Source organism: Lipophrys pholis (assembly GCF_963383615.2).
Source record: "Lipophrys pholis genome assembly, chromosome: 3".
Lineage (NCBI taxonomy): Eukaryota > Metazoa > Chordata > Actinopteri > Blenniiformes > Blenniidae > Lipophrys > Lipophrys pholis.
This window is the reverse complement of record NC_137627.1, coordinates 22283479-22296604: the sequence shown is the minus strand read 5'-3', so window position 1 is coordinate 22296604 and position 13126 is coordinate 22283479. Positions and strand designations below refer to the sequence as shown.

The 13126-nt window shown below is 42.3% G+C and overlaps 5 protein-coding genes across 5 annotated transcripts in view; all 5 read right to left on the bottom strand.

Moving 5' to 3' along the window:
• Positions 1 to 13126, bottom strand: part of LOC308107309 (claudin-4-like) — a 143416-nt gene that overhangs the window by 129638 nt on the left and 652 nt on the right. The window lies entirely within an intron of this gene.
• LOC308107311 (claudin-4-like) lies at positions 1483 to 4502 on the bottom strand. The gene has a single exon (XM_080459593.1). The coding sequence runs from the start codon at positions 4421 to 4423 to the stop codon at positions 3791 to 3793; it is 633 nt and encodes a 210-aa protein (XP_080315719.1). The 5' UTR covers positions 4424 to 4502; the 3' UTR covers positions 1483 to 3790.
• On the bottom strand, positions 5161 to 7034 carry LOC308107307 (claudin-4-like). Its single transcript, XM_080459589.1, has one exon. The coding sequence runs from the start codon at positions 6518 to 6520 to the stop codon at positions 5600 to 5602; it is 921 nt and encodes a 306-aa protein (XP_080315715.1). The 5' UTR covers positions 6521 to 7034; the 3' UTR covers positions 5161 to 5599.
• Positions 5161 to 8591, bottom strand: LOC308107310 (claudin-4-like; the record flags this gene model as incomplete). The annotated part of the gene is made up of 1 exon (XM_080459592.1): positions 5161 to 8591. The coding sequence occupies one exon, from the start codon at positions 8589 to 8591 to the stop codon at positions 7956 to 7958; it is 636 nt and encodes a 211-aa protein (XP_080315718.1). The 3' UTR covers positions 5161 to 7955.
• cldna (claudin a) lies at positions 10237 to 11363 on the bottom strand. Its single transcript, XM_080459594.1, has one exon. It carries the CDS (start codon positions 11271 to 11273, stop codon positions 10650 to 10652), a length of 624 nt encoding a protein of 207 aa, XP_080315720.1. The 5' UTR covers positions 11274 to 11363; the 3' UTR covers positions 10237 to 10649.

Below are 13126 nucleotides of genomic sequence, written 5' to 3'. Positions count from 1 at the left end.
GCCTTAATACCAATTAGCATTTCTAGCATTTAGCATTTCTCTACCGCAACGTGGCCACGACGGAAGGAAAAGTTCCAATTAAGACTCGCAACTCACCAAAAACCGCTGAGGTTCACACATACACGCTTCCAACGGCCAGACGTTCTGTCGGAATGCGTTTATAGATATATTTAGTCTTTTTTTTTTTTTTTTTTAATCTTTTAGTCTCAACCTATGTTTCTTCTGCGGCTCGCAGCTCCAGGCTCTCCGAGCCCCTCGCCACAGCCCCGGGAAGGTGCATTGCAGCTCTTAAAGGTGAAGCTTCATATTATAATTTTTTTTATCTGCAAATCTTAATACTTGTTCATAAAAGAGGAAATTTTGCATTTTAATGAATCTTAATCAACGAATTGTACACATTTCTGTGTGTTTCCACCCCCAAGAAAGTAGATATCAATGCTATAAGTATAACATTTCAGATGAAGTTTTGTATGTGCCTTTCGCTCCTCTATTTTGTATATTTCACTAAAATCACATCCACTTTGAACGACAAATATTTTGCAGTTTTTTGCACTTTTTGTAGAAACGGTTTGCTGGATCATTAACGAAAGTCAGAGCACACTATTCCCGAATTTCCCACACATTTTGATGTGCTTTTCCTGTATGTGCTCCCAACAGTGTGGGACTAGTTAATTGGGCTGGCAAAAATGCTGCCTATACAGTAATCTTTGCCTCTTAAAGAGACAGGCACACAGAATATGAATAAATATAAAAATAGATAAACTTGGATTCACAGTTCAAATCCAATCGCATTTCATTTAAATCAATGTTACGTTTGTTTTAGAACACATATATGTATGCAGCTTATCTTTATATAATGCCATATAATGTCATAAATGATAAAGAATAATAAAGTTGAACTATGCAGGTATGGATAGTGAATTCATGAATTCTACCCAGTTTGAAAGCAAACTAATAGCTTTCAATTCCTCCTTTTTACATGTGTTGCTGAGTCACTGTTGGACTGAAACATGATAAAAATGTTTTCATACTGATCTGTAACTGGTTGAGGCGGATTCACTACCTCACCGCAGAGGAAAGCTGGGGAATGTGATACCTGGTGAAACGTAACACAACAGGGTGCGTTCATACTGCCGGCCCACCCTGCTGCGCTATGCTGACGTCACGTTTGTGATGATTCAAAATGCTGGAGGAACCTCCTGAAACTGTTGCGGCCGTTACACCTATTTTTTTGTTTTCTACACAAGGCTTGTTTGTACGATCAGCAGCTGTTTGTATGCTCTAACTCACAGAGTAAATGAAATGTTCTGGAGCCAACCAAAACTCGTGGCTTGTATTTGATGACATGATGTTGTCAGTAGGGTTTGGTGACTCTTAAGAACAAACATGACTTAGATTTCACGGGAGGATTCAAGCTTTGGTGAAAGACACAGGAGCCCTATTTCAATTTAGTATTAGAGTGACTAATGATATTTTGTATACACAACTCAACTTTATTTCTATAGTACAGATAAAGTGCAAACAATAGAAATAATAAATTGTGAACAATAAAAATAGGAGGCGAGCCTCAAGCTGGGTCGAAAGCCAAGGACTAAAAATGGGTTTCAATATTAGTTTAAAAAAAATAAATATGGTCATATATTTCCACATCAGAATCAGGAACAAAAAGGGATTCATTTCCAGGTATGGTTTGCACAATCCGTGAATTTAAGAATTAAACACAGGATTTTAAAACAGACAGTTGAAAATGAACAAACGCAACAAAAGAAAAATAAGATATACAATAAAATCCATTCATCCATCTTTATATTTTACACTTCATCTGACCCGAGCTGACTCTCTAGGCAGAAAACACCTTGGACATGTTATTGCAGGTCAAACATAAAGACAAAGACAGTCACACGCACTCACTTAGACACCTACGGGGTGTTTTACCACCAGGAAGCCAGAATACCTGAAGAAACTCCATGTAGAAACCACCTCGCGTCCCAGACTCAAACTTATATATCTGCCCTGTACGTCATGTGATAATATGTGAATAGATCTGCTTTTACATGGTCACTTTTTAAAAAAAAATTCTGGTTCTTCTTGATTGAGAGAAGAGATTAAACCGTTAAAAGTTTACATAAAAGCTGAATAAAATGGTCGACTGATGTGCTCATTTGCAGTCATCTACTGCCATTTCCATTTCTTCTCAATAATTGTGAGAATTGTCTGAAACAGACGCGTGGCAAAGGCCCAACAGTGGGAAGTAGTACTGATTTGCACAGAGTGTGATGTGATCATGAACATGGCTACGCCTCCTCTAATCACATTTAAACCAAATAGATTCAGTCGGCTGCTGTTTGGAAATAAAACTGCCAATTGTATTATCTTTGGTAACTACTACAACTAAATGTTTTGCTGTGTTACGTTGTGTTATAAATGTTGTTATATTGTAATATCTAAATAATGTGACTTTCTTTTAACCTTTTGTGTGTTTTAAAAAGTGTGTCAAGGCTCCATTTTGTTTATGATCATTGCAATACTATTATGAATACTATCGAGGCAACAATTATCCTGCTTGATTTCTTTTCTATTCATTTTGACTTAAAATAAATAGTAAAAGGTGCAAATAAAACTGCAGTTTAATTTGTGGAAATAGGGAGTTTTACAATAACACGCTGGTTTACTTCTGTGGTCTGTATTTCTTTCATTTCTTTGTAAAGCACTGTGACCTGCCCTGCGTTTGAATGGTGTTCTATAAATAAATTTACCTTGCCTTGAGTTGGCGTCTCGTCAGGCTGCACTTCACAAATCGGGGTTGAATCCTTTTGAATTTTTAATTAAACATTGAAGAAAGACACTTTCCATCATTCTGCTGTTTTCTTCACACACTCGGATTTGGTTTTGTCAGCTAACAAAATAGATAAACTATCACATTTGTTTGAACGTTTTAAAGTCTCACTCTCCAACATCTTTTTGTCGCTCCAGTTTTGCAGCTGTTACTGGTTCAACTTGCCAGGGTACATTGTGAAGCTGTTGTGTGGGTAGGACTCTGTTTCATGTTTATAAAAAAAAGCCTTTGAATGGCAGCGTGAACTGAAAAACTGGTCAAACTGATTTGAAGTAGACATGAACAGCCTAAGCAAACAGGAGGTTTTTGAATGTTGTCATTTCACTGCCTCCTGATTGACCACAAACCCTTTGAATTCATACAAACTTGAAAATTGTTCTTCTCTATATTTAGTCTCTCTGTCAAACTCCTGAAGTATCTTGAGCTTGTTCAATCATTTCCCACTTACTGAAACACCTTTGAGCACATCCTGTGTGATCTAAGAAGACACAGACAAAGTAATATATAGTAAATGTTTTATTAAAAATCAGGGATTTAAGTAAATAAACAGTAAAGCTGTGGTATTTGCATCAAACAAAGATATTGGCCAAAAAAAAAGAGATTTATACAACAAATTCACAAAACACCAGTGATACTCTGTAAATTTCACTCCATTGAAGCTCTTTTGGATGATTTTACATTCGGCTATCACAGCTTCGATTTGCCACCAGATATTCAGAGAATAATTGTGATCGACAAAAGCTTGATAGCACACAGCTCTGAGTCCACTATTTACATCTGATGGAAGATTTTCTCGCCAGTACTTTAATTCACACCCTGTCTTTCCCGTTCCATGACAGAACACATGATCTTCATGATTCTGAAGTACTGAAAAAAGTCTCTTCCCTCTGGGTGCCACTATCAGAAACACACAGTGTAAATAATTTACAGTCTCTCATGCTGCAGCAAAGGTTCTCAGACGTAGGCTCGGCTGGAGGCCACAGACCTGGCGCCGGAGTACTTGACTGGATACTCGGGTCCGTCTTTTGCCGGGCAGGTGCTACAGAGGAGGGCGCCACCCAGGATGAGAAGTGCAGCGGTGCCCCATCCGATGTAGAGCGCAGCCCCCAGCTCTCTCCGCTGGGCGTTGGTCAGGATGGGGTTGTAGAAATCCCTGATGATGGTGTTGGCAGACCAGGAGACGGGAATGAGGACCAGGACGCCAGCGCAGATGAAGATGACTCCGGCAGCGACGGCCACTCGGGTTTTGGCGCGTTCGTTCTCCACAAAGTTGGTGCACTTGCCCCCGGCGATGCCCAGGAGAATCCCAAGGGCGGACACGATGATGGCGACGACCACGAGAGCTCTGGCGGCCTGAAGGTCCTGCGGCAGGGCCAGCAAGGAGTCGTAGATCTTGCACTGCATCTGGCCCGTGCTTTGCGTCACACAGTTCATCCAGAGGCCTTCCCAAATGACCTGCGCCGTCACAATGTTGGCCCCAATGAAGGCCGTCACCTTCCACATCGGCAGGGCGCAAACGATGATGGTCCCCAGGAAGCCGATGACCGCCAGGATAAGTCCCAGCATCTGTCGCCCCATAGACACCATGGTGATTTCTGAGTCTGCTGCAGGTGAACCAAGCGAAGGAGGTGAGAGTTTCAGACGTAGGTCAGCGTTGGTCGTAAAGTAGAATAAAGCTTGTTTCACCGTGGCTTCGGTTTTAAGGTCGTCTCTCCTCGGGGAGGAGTCACAATGTCCGTCCCTTTGACCTGAAACTAGTGCACGGAGTGATTTACCGGCCCGACCGGATTCTTGACTTTATATGTATGCGCACTCGGTGTGGTTTCGACGTTGATGAACATCAGACCAAGACAACACTGTGTAATTGAAGTTTGTGAAGAGGCTCTCGCATTCCTCATTCAAACAATGATCAGCCAGTAGTCAAGCGTTGACGGAGCAAGTTACTGGGACATCAGGTCCGGTAACTAGTTTGAGGTTTAAAAGAAAACAGGAGAGGGAGTTTCACCGGATGTCATCGGTAGTCCATTTATGGATGGATAGAGCGTCATCACGTGTGTTTTTCTTCTAGAAATGTTTCCAAGAAATATCTTCAGTTTCTTTATTACATCTATCTGAGAGAGTTAATTTCAGAACACAATCTTTAAATTGAAAAATTGTCATTTTAAAAAGTCGTTATTATGGATTATGCAAGTAGATGTATTTTGTTTTGTTGATTTCCGTATTTCACCTCGACACTGACCTGCAAGAAAATTATAAATTGTAAGGAGTTTTAGAAGTTATATTTTTCATAGTATTATTGTATAAATGACGCCAAACAGATAAAGTGACAGTACAGGAAACATTTTATTGAAATTCTTTCAAGTGATCTGAGAAATAAAGAGATATTTACAGATATTGATCACATTGCAGATATTCACAATTTACTAAATCAGTAATATGAGAGGAAAATAAATATATTAACAAAGGCTTCCTCGTGTTGCAAAGGAATTTTCTGCACACACACATTTTCTCTCTCTTATGTCACACAATATAAAGACTTCTATTTTGTAGCACAGTATCGGTTCAAACAGAGGAAAACATTTGATGGTATATTCATCATATTCACAGTGAATGGGTGAATTCATACACTACAAACCATGTATTTGAGTACAAACCATCAACTAGAAAAACACAAGATACAGTTTAGTGCAATTCTTATTTATTCTAATAGCAATAGTACAAGTTGCTAAAACCTTCATGGCAGAAGCGTCTGTCCCTTCACTTCTAGATGTATTGTCTAGCAGAATATGCAGACGGCGCTCCGTATGGCTTGTTTGGTGTGTACGAAGCTGTAGGAGTGTATGTCGGAGGAGCATACACTGGACCGTAGGTTGCCGGGTATCCAGGAGCGGGGTACAATTGTCCTGTGGGGTATCCTGGGTATCCATAGGGTTGTTGAGGCGGGCAGGAAGTGGTCAGGATGATCCCCCCGATCAGAAGGAGGGCGGCCGAGCCCCAGCCGATGTAGATGGCAGCTCCGATCTCCCTCCTCTGTGAGTCGATGGTCAAAGGGTCCTGAAAGTCTGTGATGGTGATCGCCGCAGACCAGCAGACGGGGATCAGCACCAGGACGGCGGCGAGAATGATGAGGCAGCCGCTGATGATCACCACCTTGGAGCCCGACTGCTCCGTCTTCAGGCAGCTCGTGCACTTTGCGCCAATGAAGCTGATCATGAATCCGATGAAGCCGAAGACGAGGGAGATGATGACCAGGGCCCGGGCGGCCTGCAGGTCTCGGGTCAGACTCAGCACGGACTCGTTCAGCCTGCACTGCATCTGCCCTGTACTCTGCATCACACACCTCATCCACAGGCCGTCCCATATGATCTGCCCGGTCACGATGTTAGCACCGATGAAGGACGTCACCCTCCACATGGGGATCCCGGTGGTCACCGCCACACCAATCAGGCCGATGAAGCTGATGACCTGGCCGGCCGTCTCCTTGCCGATCTTCCCCATGGCGAAGAGGCTTTGTCTGCGGCAGGCGAGAGCAGTTTTCCACTGGTTTGCTCGACGGTGGACGCAGCTCTCTCCCCTGTTGTTTCCCAGAATGTTGAAAAAGAGGAGGGCTGTGCTGTTGTCAGGTGAGTTTCTCTGGCCGAACAGGATTCCTCTACTTGAAGCGAGAGGAGTGGCACCAATCATTCAACAAAGGCCCGTCTCTGTGCTGGTAAAATAAGCCTTCATATGCAGATTCCTATTTTGTTGTTGTTCTTGTAGTAATGACGGCTTATTGGATGTCTTTCCTGCCAATCATTGCTGTTGTTAACTCCCCAAACCAGCCCAGGCCACAAAACAGAGAAACTTTCAAACTTTCCACAATAATCTTTAAGTGACCGTGATACCATACCATTGGTAAAATACAAGATCACTATAGAAACTAATAAACCTTTTCGCATTGTCCTTGCACACCAAAAATAATTCTCAGAATCATGTGATGATACAATGTGTTTTGGATTACTGAATCATCAAAATATTTGCAATTTCACATCGGGGAACGCATGTCTGAGACTGTTTCACAGCTCGGTGAATCTTTACCTCTGAGAATGCCTCTCTAAGATTCTCTTTTTTTAAACCTATCATGTTTCTGCTGTAAATCAGTGCAAATGATCATGAACATTTGCTCTGAAAATGTCTTACTGTGAAAACTGTGTTACTTTTAACAACCCAAAATGTCATTTATGTTCCCATTTTGAATGAAATGTGGATTTGTGATCTTTTTGTGCATTTGGTATTTATTTACAAGTAATTGATTGTCTAAAGCTTTTTGGAACTGGGGCCAAAGCCACTGCTTCTTCTCCCGAAGATGAGTAGCCTCAAGCCAAAGACATAACAGTCATTGTTTACAGCATTGATGACAATCACTTTAAATACGTGGTTGCTTTGCATAATAAAAGCCCCAATACCCACTGTATTCCATAACAGATACCTTCCTAAAGCTTATTTCTGACATCTACTTTGCAATTTCCCTCTTGTTGGACTAAAAAAAAGTCCTATGTTATTGAAATGTAAAATGCTTTGATTTTCACAACATCAGTCCTTATTTATCCAGAAAAACTTTATTTACAGTGAAAAATAACACCGACAAACAAATAATTTGCAGAATGAACACACGAAAACGTAACAGAAAAAAGATTAAACCCTTTTTTAAAGGATTGAGAAGTTATATGTGGTAGAGGTTGCGTGCTCTGCCAACTTTCTTGAAATCAACTGAAAGAAAATCAAGATAATCAAGGTGTTTTTTTTCTAATAATGTCACAGTTTTTCGCAGTAAGACATAACTGACAATGAAAATTGAAAAAGCAATCAAAATGTGCAGCGTCGGTGTCGAGTGCAGTAAAACAACATCAGGTCCTGGCTGAAGCAACGAGAAAGCAAACAGCCATTATTTATGCCGCCAGCTGAGTTGAAAATCACGTAGCCAAATACACAAACTAATCAAGCTTCATTCAGCCTATGGTGAGCTGGGACTTCATGGCATATTTACAGAGCTGGTGAGTATATGTGTTTTGAGCTTTTAAGCAGTTGCTTCCACGAGTTGCGGTTCCCGTGACCTTGAGAGTCAAGGTCCGACGTCTTCTCAGACATATTCTCTTGAAGTGGAGACGGACTTCACAGGCGTGAATTTAGGTATATATTGGGGGTGTTCGTATTTGGGCGGGCAGTTCCAGCACAGCAGCCCTCCTCCCATCAGCAGCAGCGCGGCAGCCGCCCAGCCGATGTACAGCGACGCTCCCAACTCGTATCTCTGGGCCGCGATCGCCAGCGGGTTGTAGAAGTTGGTGATGGTGGTGTGTGCAGACCACGACACGGGGATCAGGCAGAGCAGCCCCGAGACGATGAACAAAACCCCCGCCGCGATGCAAGCCCTGGCCTTGGAGCGCTCGTCCTCCATGCAGTTGGTGCATTTCCCGCCGGCGATTGACAAGAAGAGTCCAAAGATCCCCGTGAGGATGGAGATGATGATCATGGCCCGAGCGGCCTGCAGATCCTGAGGCAGAGCCAGCATGGAGTCGTACACCTTGCACTGCATCTGACCAGTGCTCTGCACCACGCAGTTCATCCACATGCCCTGCCAGATGGTCTGGGCCGTCACGATGTTGGCCCCGATGAACGCGGTGACCTTCCACATGGGCAAGGCGCACACCACGATGACCATGAACCAGCCGATCACAGACATGGAGATACCGATGAGCTGAATCCCCTGAGAAACCATGTCGCCGGTGTTATCCCTCTCCCACGCAAAACGCCCAAAACAAGCGGAGTGGAGTGAGCCTGTATTTATAGGCTCGAGTGTGGGAAGAAGGGACATTGAGATGAGGGTGTTTGATACCACAGCACTCCAGTCCTATTAGCCACAACAAGTTTACACACAAACAGAGACCCACTGACCTTAAAGAGTGCTGATCTGTTAGGAAGCCGGAGATTCAAGGTCAGATTTTCCAGACAACAGAAAATGTACTTTTCTTTGACTGGGATATTTGCAACAAACTTACTAAGTAGTGAAAACTAACTATTTGAATTTGAAACTTTTGAAATCTTTTTTTACATACACATATAAATAGATTTAGTTAACACTGAAAAAAGAAAATAGTTGGGCCAACTAAATTGAATTGCTTCAATCAATAACATCTAAAATGCATAAAGTCCTTTGAACTTAAGTTAATAAATTAGATTCAGGTCAAAAAACTTTAAATTAAAAACAATTGGCCCAACTGTTTTCTTTTTTCAGTGTATATTTATGGTCTGAATGGGAATAGAAGGAGTGTTCTGTTGAGCAACAATTTGGCGCAACTTATATAATCTGAAGACCTGCATACTGACTGTTTGAAGCCAGGCATTGCATGACCGACTCAGCTGGGTAACAAGAAGAAAAACTCGTAAAAATATTCTGCAGTGACCTGAATGGTGGTGTTAACCTGAGATGAAATGCACCTCAAATGGAAAACCAAACTTAAAGAGAAGCTAAAATCAGAGAAGAAAAGGGAAGGAAATAAGTGGAATGGAGATAAAGTCTCGGTATGCACTGATCTGTGTGTGTGCATGGGGCCACAACTCTTCATGAAAATTTTCTTTTGTGGCCTCAAACAATTATTGTCTGAATTTGAGAAAATAAAAAGGACAGAACAACAGAACAAATCCTGATATTTACATGTGAGCCTGTGGGAGGAAAAGAATCTACCTTTTCTTTGTACTGTTATTCTCATGCCAGCAAGGGGCAGTGTTGGGCAGATAATAACTGCAGCGTCACAGGACAGATAGAAAAAGACTGTTTACCACAGCAATGAACTTTTTTTCAATCAACATTTTACCCCAAAATATGGTCACATCCATAAACCACTGTTTAGTGATTTTGCACCTTTCAGGCGAATAAACTGCATCTTAAAAATGCAAATGACAAAAATGTTGAACACACACACACACAACCACACACACACACACACACACACACACACACACACACACACACACACACACACACACACACACACACACACACACACACACACACACACACCTTGCTTATGTCAAAACATACTATGTTGTTCTAAGTTTTTGCTTTTATAAAGTAATGATATAATAGCTCACAAATTATGACGTCTATAAATACCTTAATTTATGTGCAACTTCTCTTTTCCATTTGTACTTTTCTTTTTATACTTTATAAAAGGATTTAATGGAAATATTGTATTTTGGTCTATAATAGGAGGGTTTTACTGTCCTAATATATGTATTATTTTGGTGAACATTATCTGTTTTTTCATGGGTTGCCTGCTATATATATCACTTTCAGCTCATATCCCTCTTGAAGGCTCCATTTTTTCCAAAGTTTAATCAAAAACATGTGAAACACAATAAGCAAGTGTTAACAAAACAGTTTTATTTACAGTTTCAGGTTGACAGATATAAAAACACACTCTCGCGGTAAATGACATGGAAATGCTTTTTGATGAAATAAGAGCAAAAATTAGCAATACCAATACATCAAAGTAGGGTGATAAGTACAAAACAGTTCCCGGTGATCAAGTCATTAGTGACTCAGTTCACATAACAGTTTTCTGGGTGTGTGTGTGTGTGTGTGTGTGGGGGGGGGGGGGGGGGGGGGGGGGTTGGCACACCCTTTTTTTTTTCTCTCAGTATCAATAAAAAGAAATCCTGGACTATAGTAAAAAAATGAGCAATTGATAACATGAATCAATTTCACGGACCACAATTCATTTACATCAAGTCTTTTTTTTTCAGTCTCATGGCTTTCCCGCCGGGCCTCCCTTCCTCAGACGTAGTCCTTTGGTGCAGTTGAGCGGGGGGCTGAGTACTTGGCAGAGTAGCTATCCTTGGGGGGGCAGTTGGCGCAGAGGAGCGCGCCACCCAGGATCAGCAGGGCTGAGGCTCCCCACCCGATGAAGAGCGCCGCTCCCAGCTCCCTCTTCTGAGCGCTGATCTGCAGCGGGTTGTAGAAGTTGCTTATGATGGTGTGTGCCGTCCAGGACACGGGGATGAGGCAGAGCACGCCCGAGATTATGAAGATCACACCGGCGGCCACACCGATTTTGGACTTGGCGCTCTCGTCCTCCACGCAGTTGGTGCACTTGCCCCCTGCGATGCCCAGCAGGATGCCGAGGATGCCGATCAGGATGGAGATGATGATGAGGGCGCGGGCGGCCTGCAGGTCCTGGGACAGGGCCAGCATGGAGTCGTAGACCTTGCACTGCATCTGGCCCGTGCTCTGGACCACGCAGGTCATCCAGATGCCCTCCCACGTCGTTTGAGCCGTGACGATGTTCTGGCCAATAAAGGCCGTCACTTTCCACATGGGCAAGGCGCAGACAATGATGGCTCCGATCCAGCCAATAATGCACAGGGCAATGCCCAACATCTGCATGCCTGCTGCCACCATGTTTCCTGTAGAAAGTGCTGTCGTCCAAATACAAAAGTCCAACGGTCGTCGTGTGCTTGAAAGTCTCGCTTGAGCGATCCCCCAAAGAGCGAATGTTTGGAGAAGGTTGGAGTGGGTCTTTTATACACTGAACCCAGGAGGGGCATGACACACGTTGCACTGTCACACAGAGAGCAGTGACGCGGTCGCTGCCACCCCCCGCCCCCCCCCCCCGCCCATCCGCCTATGATCCCAGGCCCAGACATGTGTCATCATGTCGGCTTTTGTCTCGCTCAAGCATTCACAGCAGGTGTAAGAGGCACTCAGTGACTCACAGGTGTTGATTCTGGTGGAGCACACTCAAAAATACCGTCGGACACACCCTTAATGTCACAGCCATCAGGTACTTCTCTGTTCCTTCTGTGTGCTCATAATGCCACTTTGTTAATGTTTCATGAATATCGAATGTGACAAACACACCAACTGAAATCAACTGCAGCTATTGAGTCGGGGTGATGACGGCAACACGAAGAAAAGTACAAATAGTCTATAACACCAAGCTCCATGGCTTCAGTGCAACTTTGTGTTTTGGCAAGAAATAACATCGTAAATGCAGAGTTACCGCATAGCTTTTAATTTCAAACCTGTCAACCAATATCATTTAGTGCCTCTGGATCTCCCGTTGACAAGAAATAATAAAAAAAACAAAAAGCCTAAAAAATACAGAATTAAACTAAAATGTGTTCTTTGGTGTGAAGAAAATGGTGCAATAAGAGATTTTTTTTTTCAACTTTAAAAAGGTTTAGCTTTAATCACGTTCAGAGGAGATCAAGTTGATCCACTTTCGCAATATGAATGATTTAATAAAGTTAAATGAAGTTTCTATAACGCTTTTGTACATATTAAGATGTCATGAAAAATTCTACATGAACAAAACCTGATTTGAGTAAACACAGAAACCTGGGAGGGGGATGATGATATGAAGACTGGAGGGAGGGACGCCTCGCCCCATCCGCTCCAGGAAGTCACACCTCAAGTAATATTCAAGTAATATTTTGTCCATCACTATTCCAGGTTTTCAAAGCCTTTAAATGTCTTCAGATACAAACGTGAGCTATCCAATATCTGATCTCAATGCCGTCGATGCTTCATTTTAAAATGTGGGGACCCCCTCCCCCACCTCCCCACCTCTCCTCCCACCCCCACATACATTTCATAGTCAGGAATAGACTCCATGTGTTAAATAATAGAGGACTAAAAATGAAGACAGGTATAGCTGGGTTGAGCCACAATAGCTTTTCAGTAATGCTCGATGCTTTAAAGCAGTGGCTTAATTTGATTCCTCACACTTACAAATATTGCTTAACACAGGTCTAACTTCAGTTTCAGGCTGGTTTTCATCTGTCATGTAAACTAATCTGATATATTTTTGTAGTTGACTGATATCATGTCTTCGGAACAATATAAAATTTCCATACTATTCCAATAAATCTGGGTACGTTCAGCCTTTTTCCCACATTTTCAAGAGGATCTTTCATATAAATAATGAAAGATTTAACTTTTTAGCCACTTAAAGACTAATAATCAGCACGTATCTATATATAATCATTGTGAAAGTCATAGTTAGCGTCACATTATTTGGTGAAAAACAATGATTTTCTGAAGGATCCCGCGCCTGCTGGTTAACCTACGATCTCTTGAGCAGCGCGACTTTCAGTTAAAACCGAGATTACATGCAGTGCAAGTGCTGAAAATGTATTTGAGTTATCTTTACATTTCAATCCCAATTTGCAGAATAATGTTCTTTTTCTTTTTTTTTTTAACATCTTCTAATAAATGTTTTTCCCACGAAAACTAACTGTGATAATTCATAA

Excerpts from the sequence above, each read along its gene's own strand:
- LOC308107311 (XM_080459593.1), bottom strand. The coding sequence starts at position 4,423 with ATGGTGTCTATGGGGCGACAGATGCTGGGACTTATCCTGGCGGTCATC.
- LOC308107307 (XM_080459589.1), bottom strand. The coding sequence starts at position 6,520 with ATGATTGGTGCCACTCCTCTCGCTTCAAGTAGAGGAATCCTGTTCGGC.
- cldna (XM_080459594.1), bottom strand. The coding sequence starts at position 11,273 with ATGGTGGCAGCAGGCATGCAGATGTTGGGCATTGCCCTGTGCATTATT.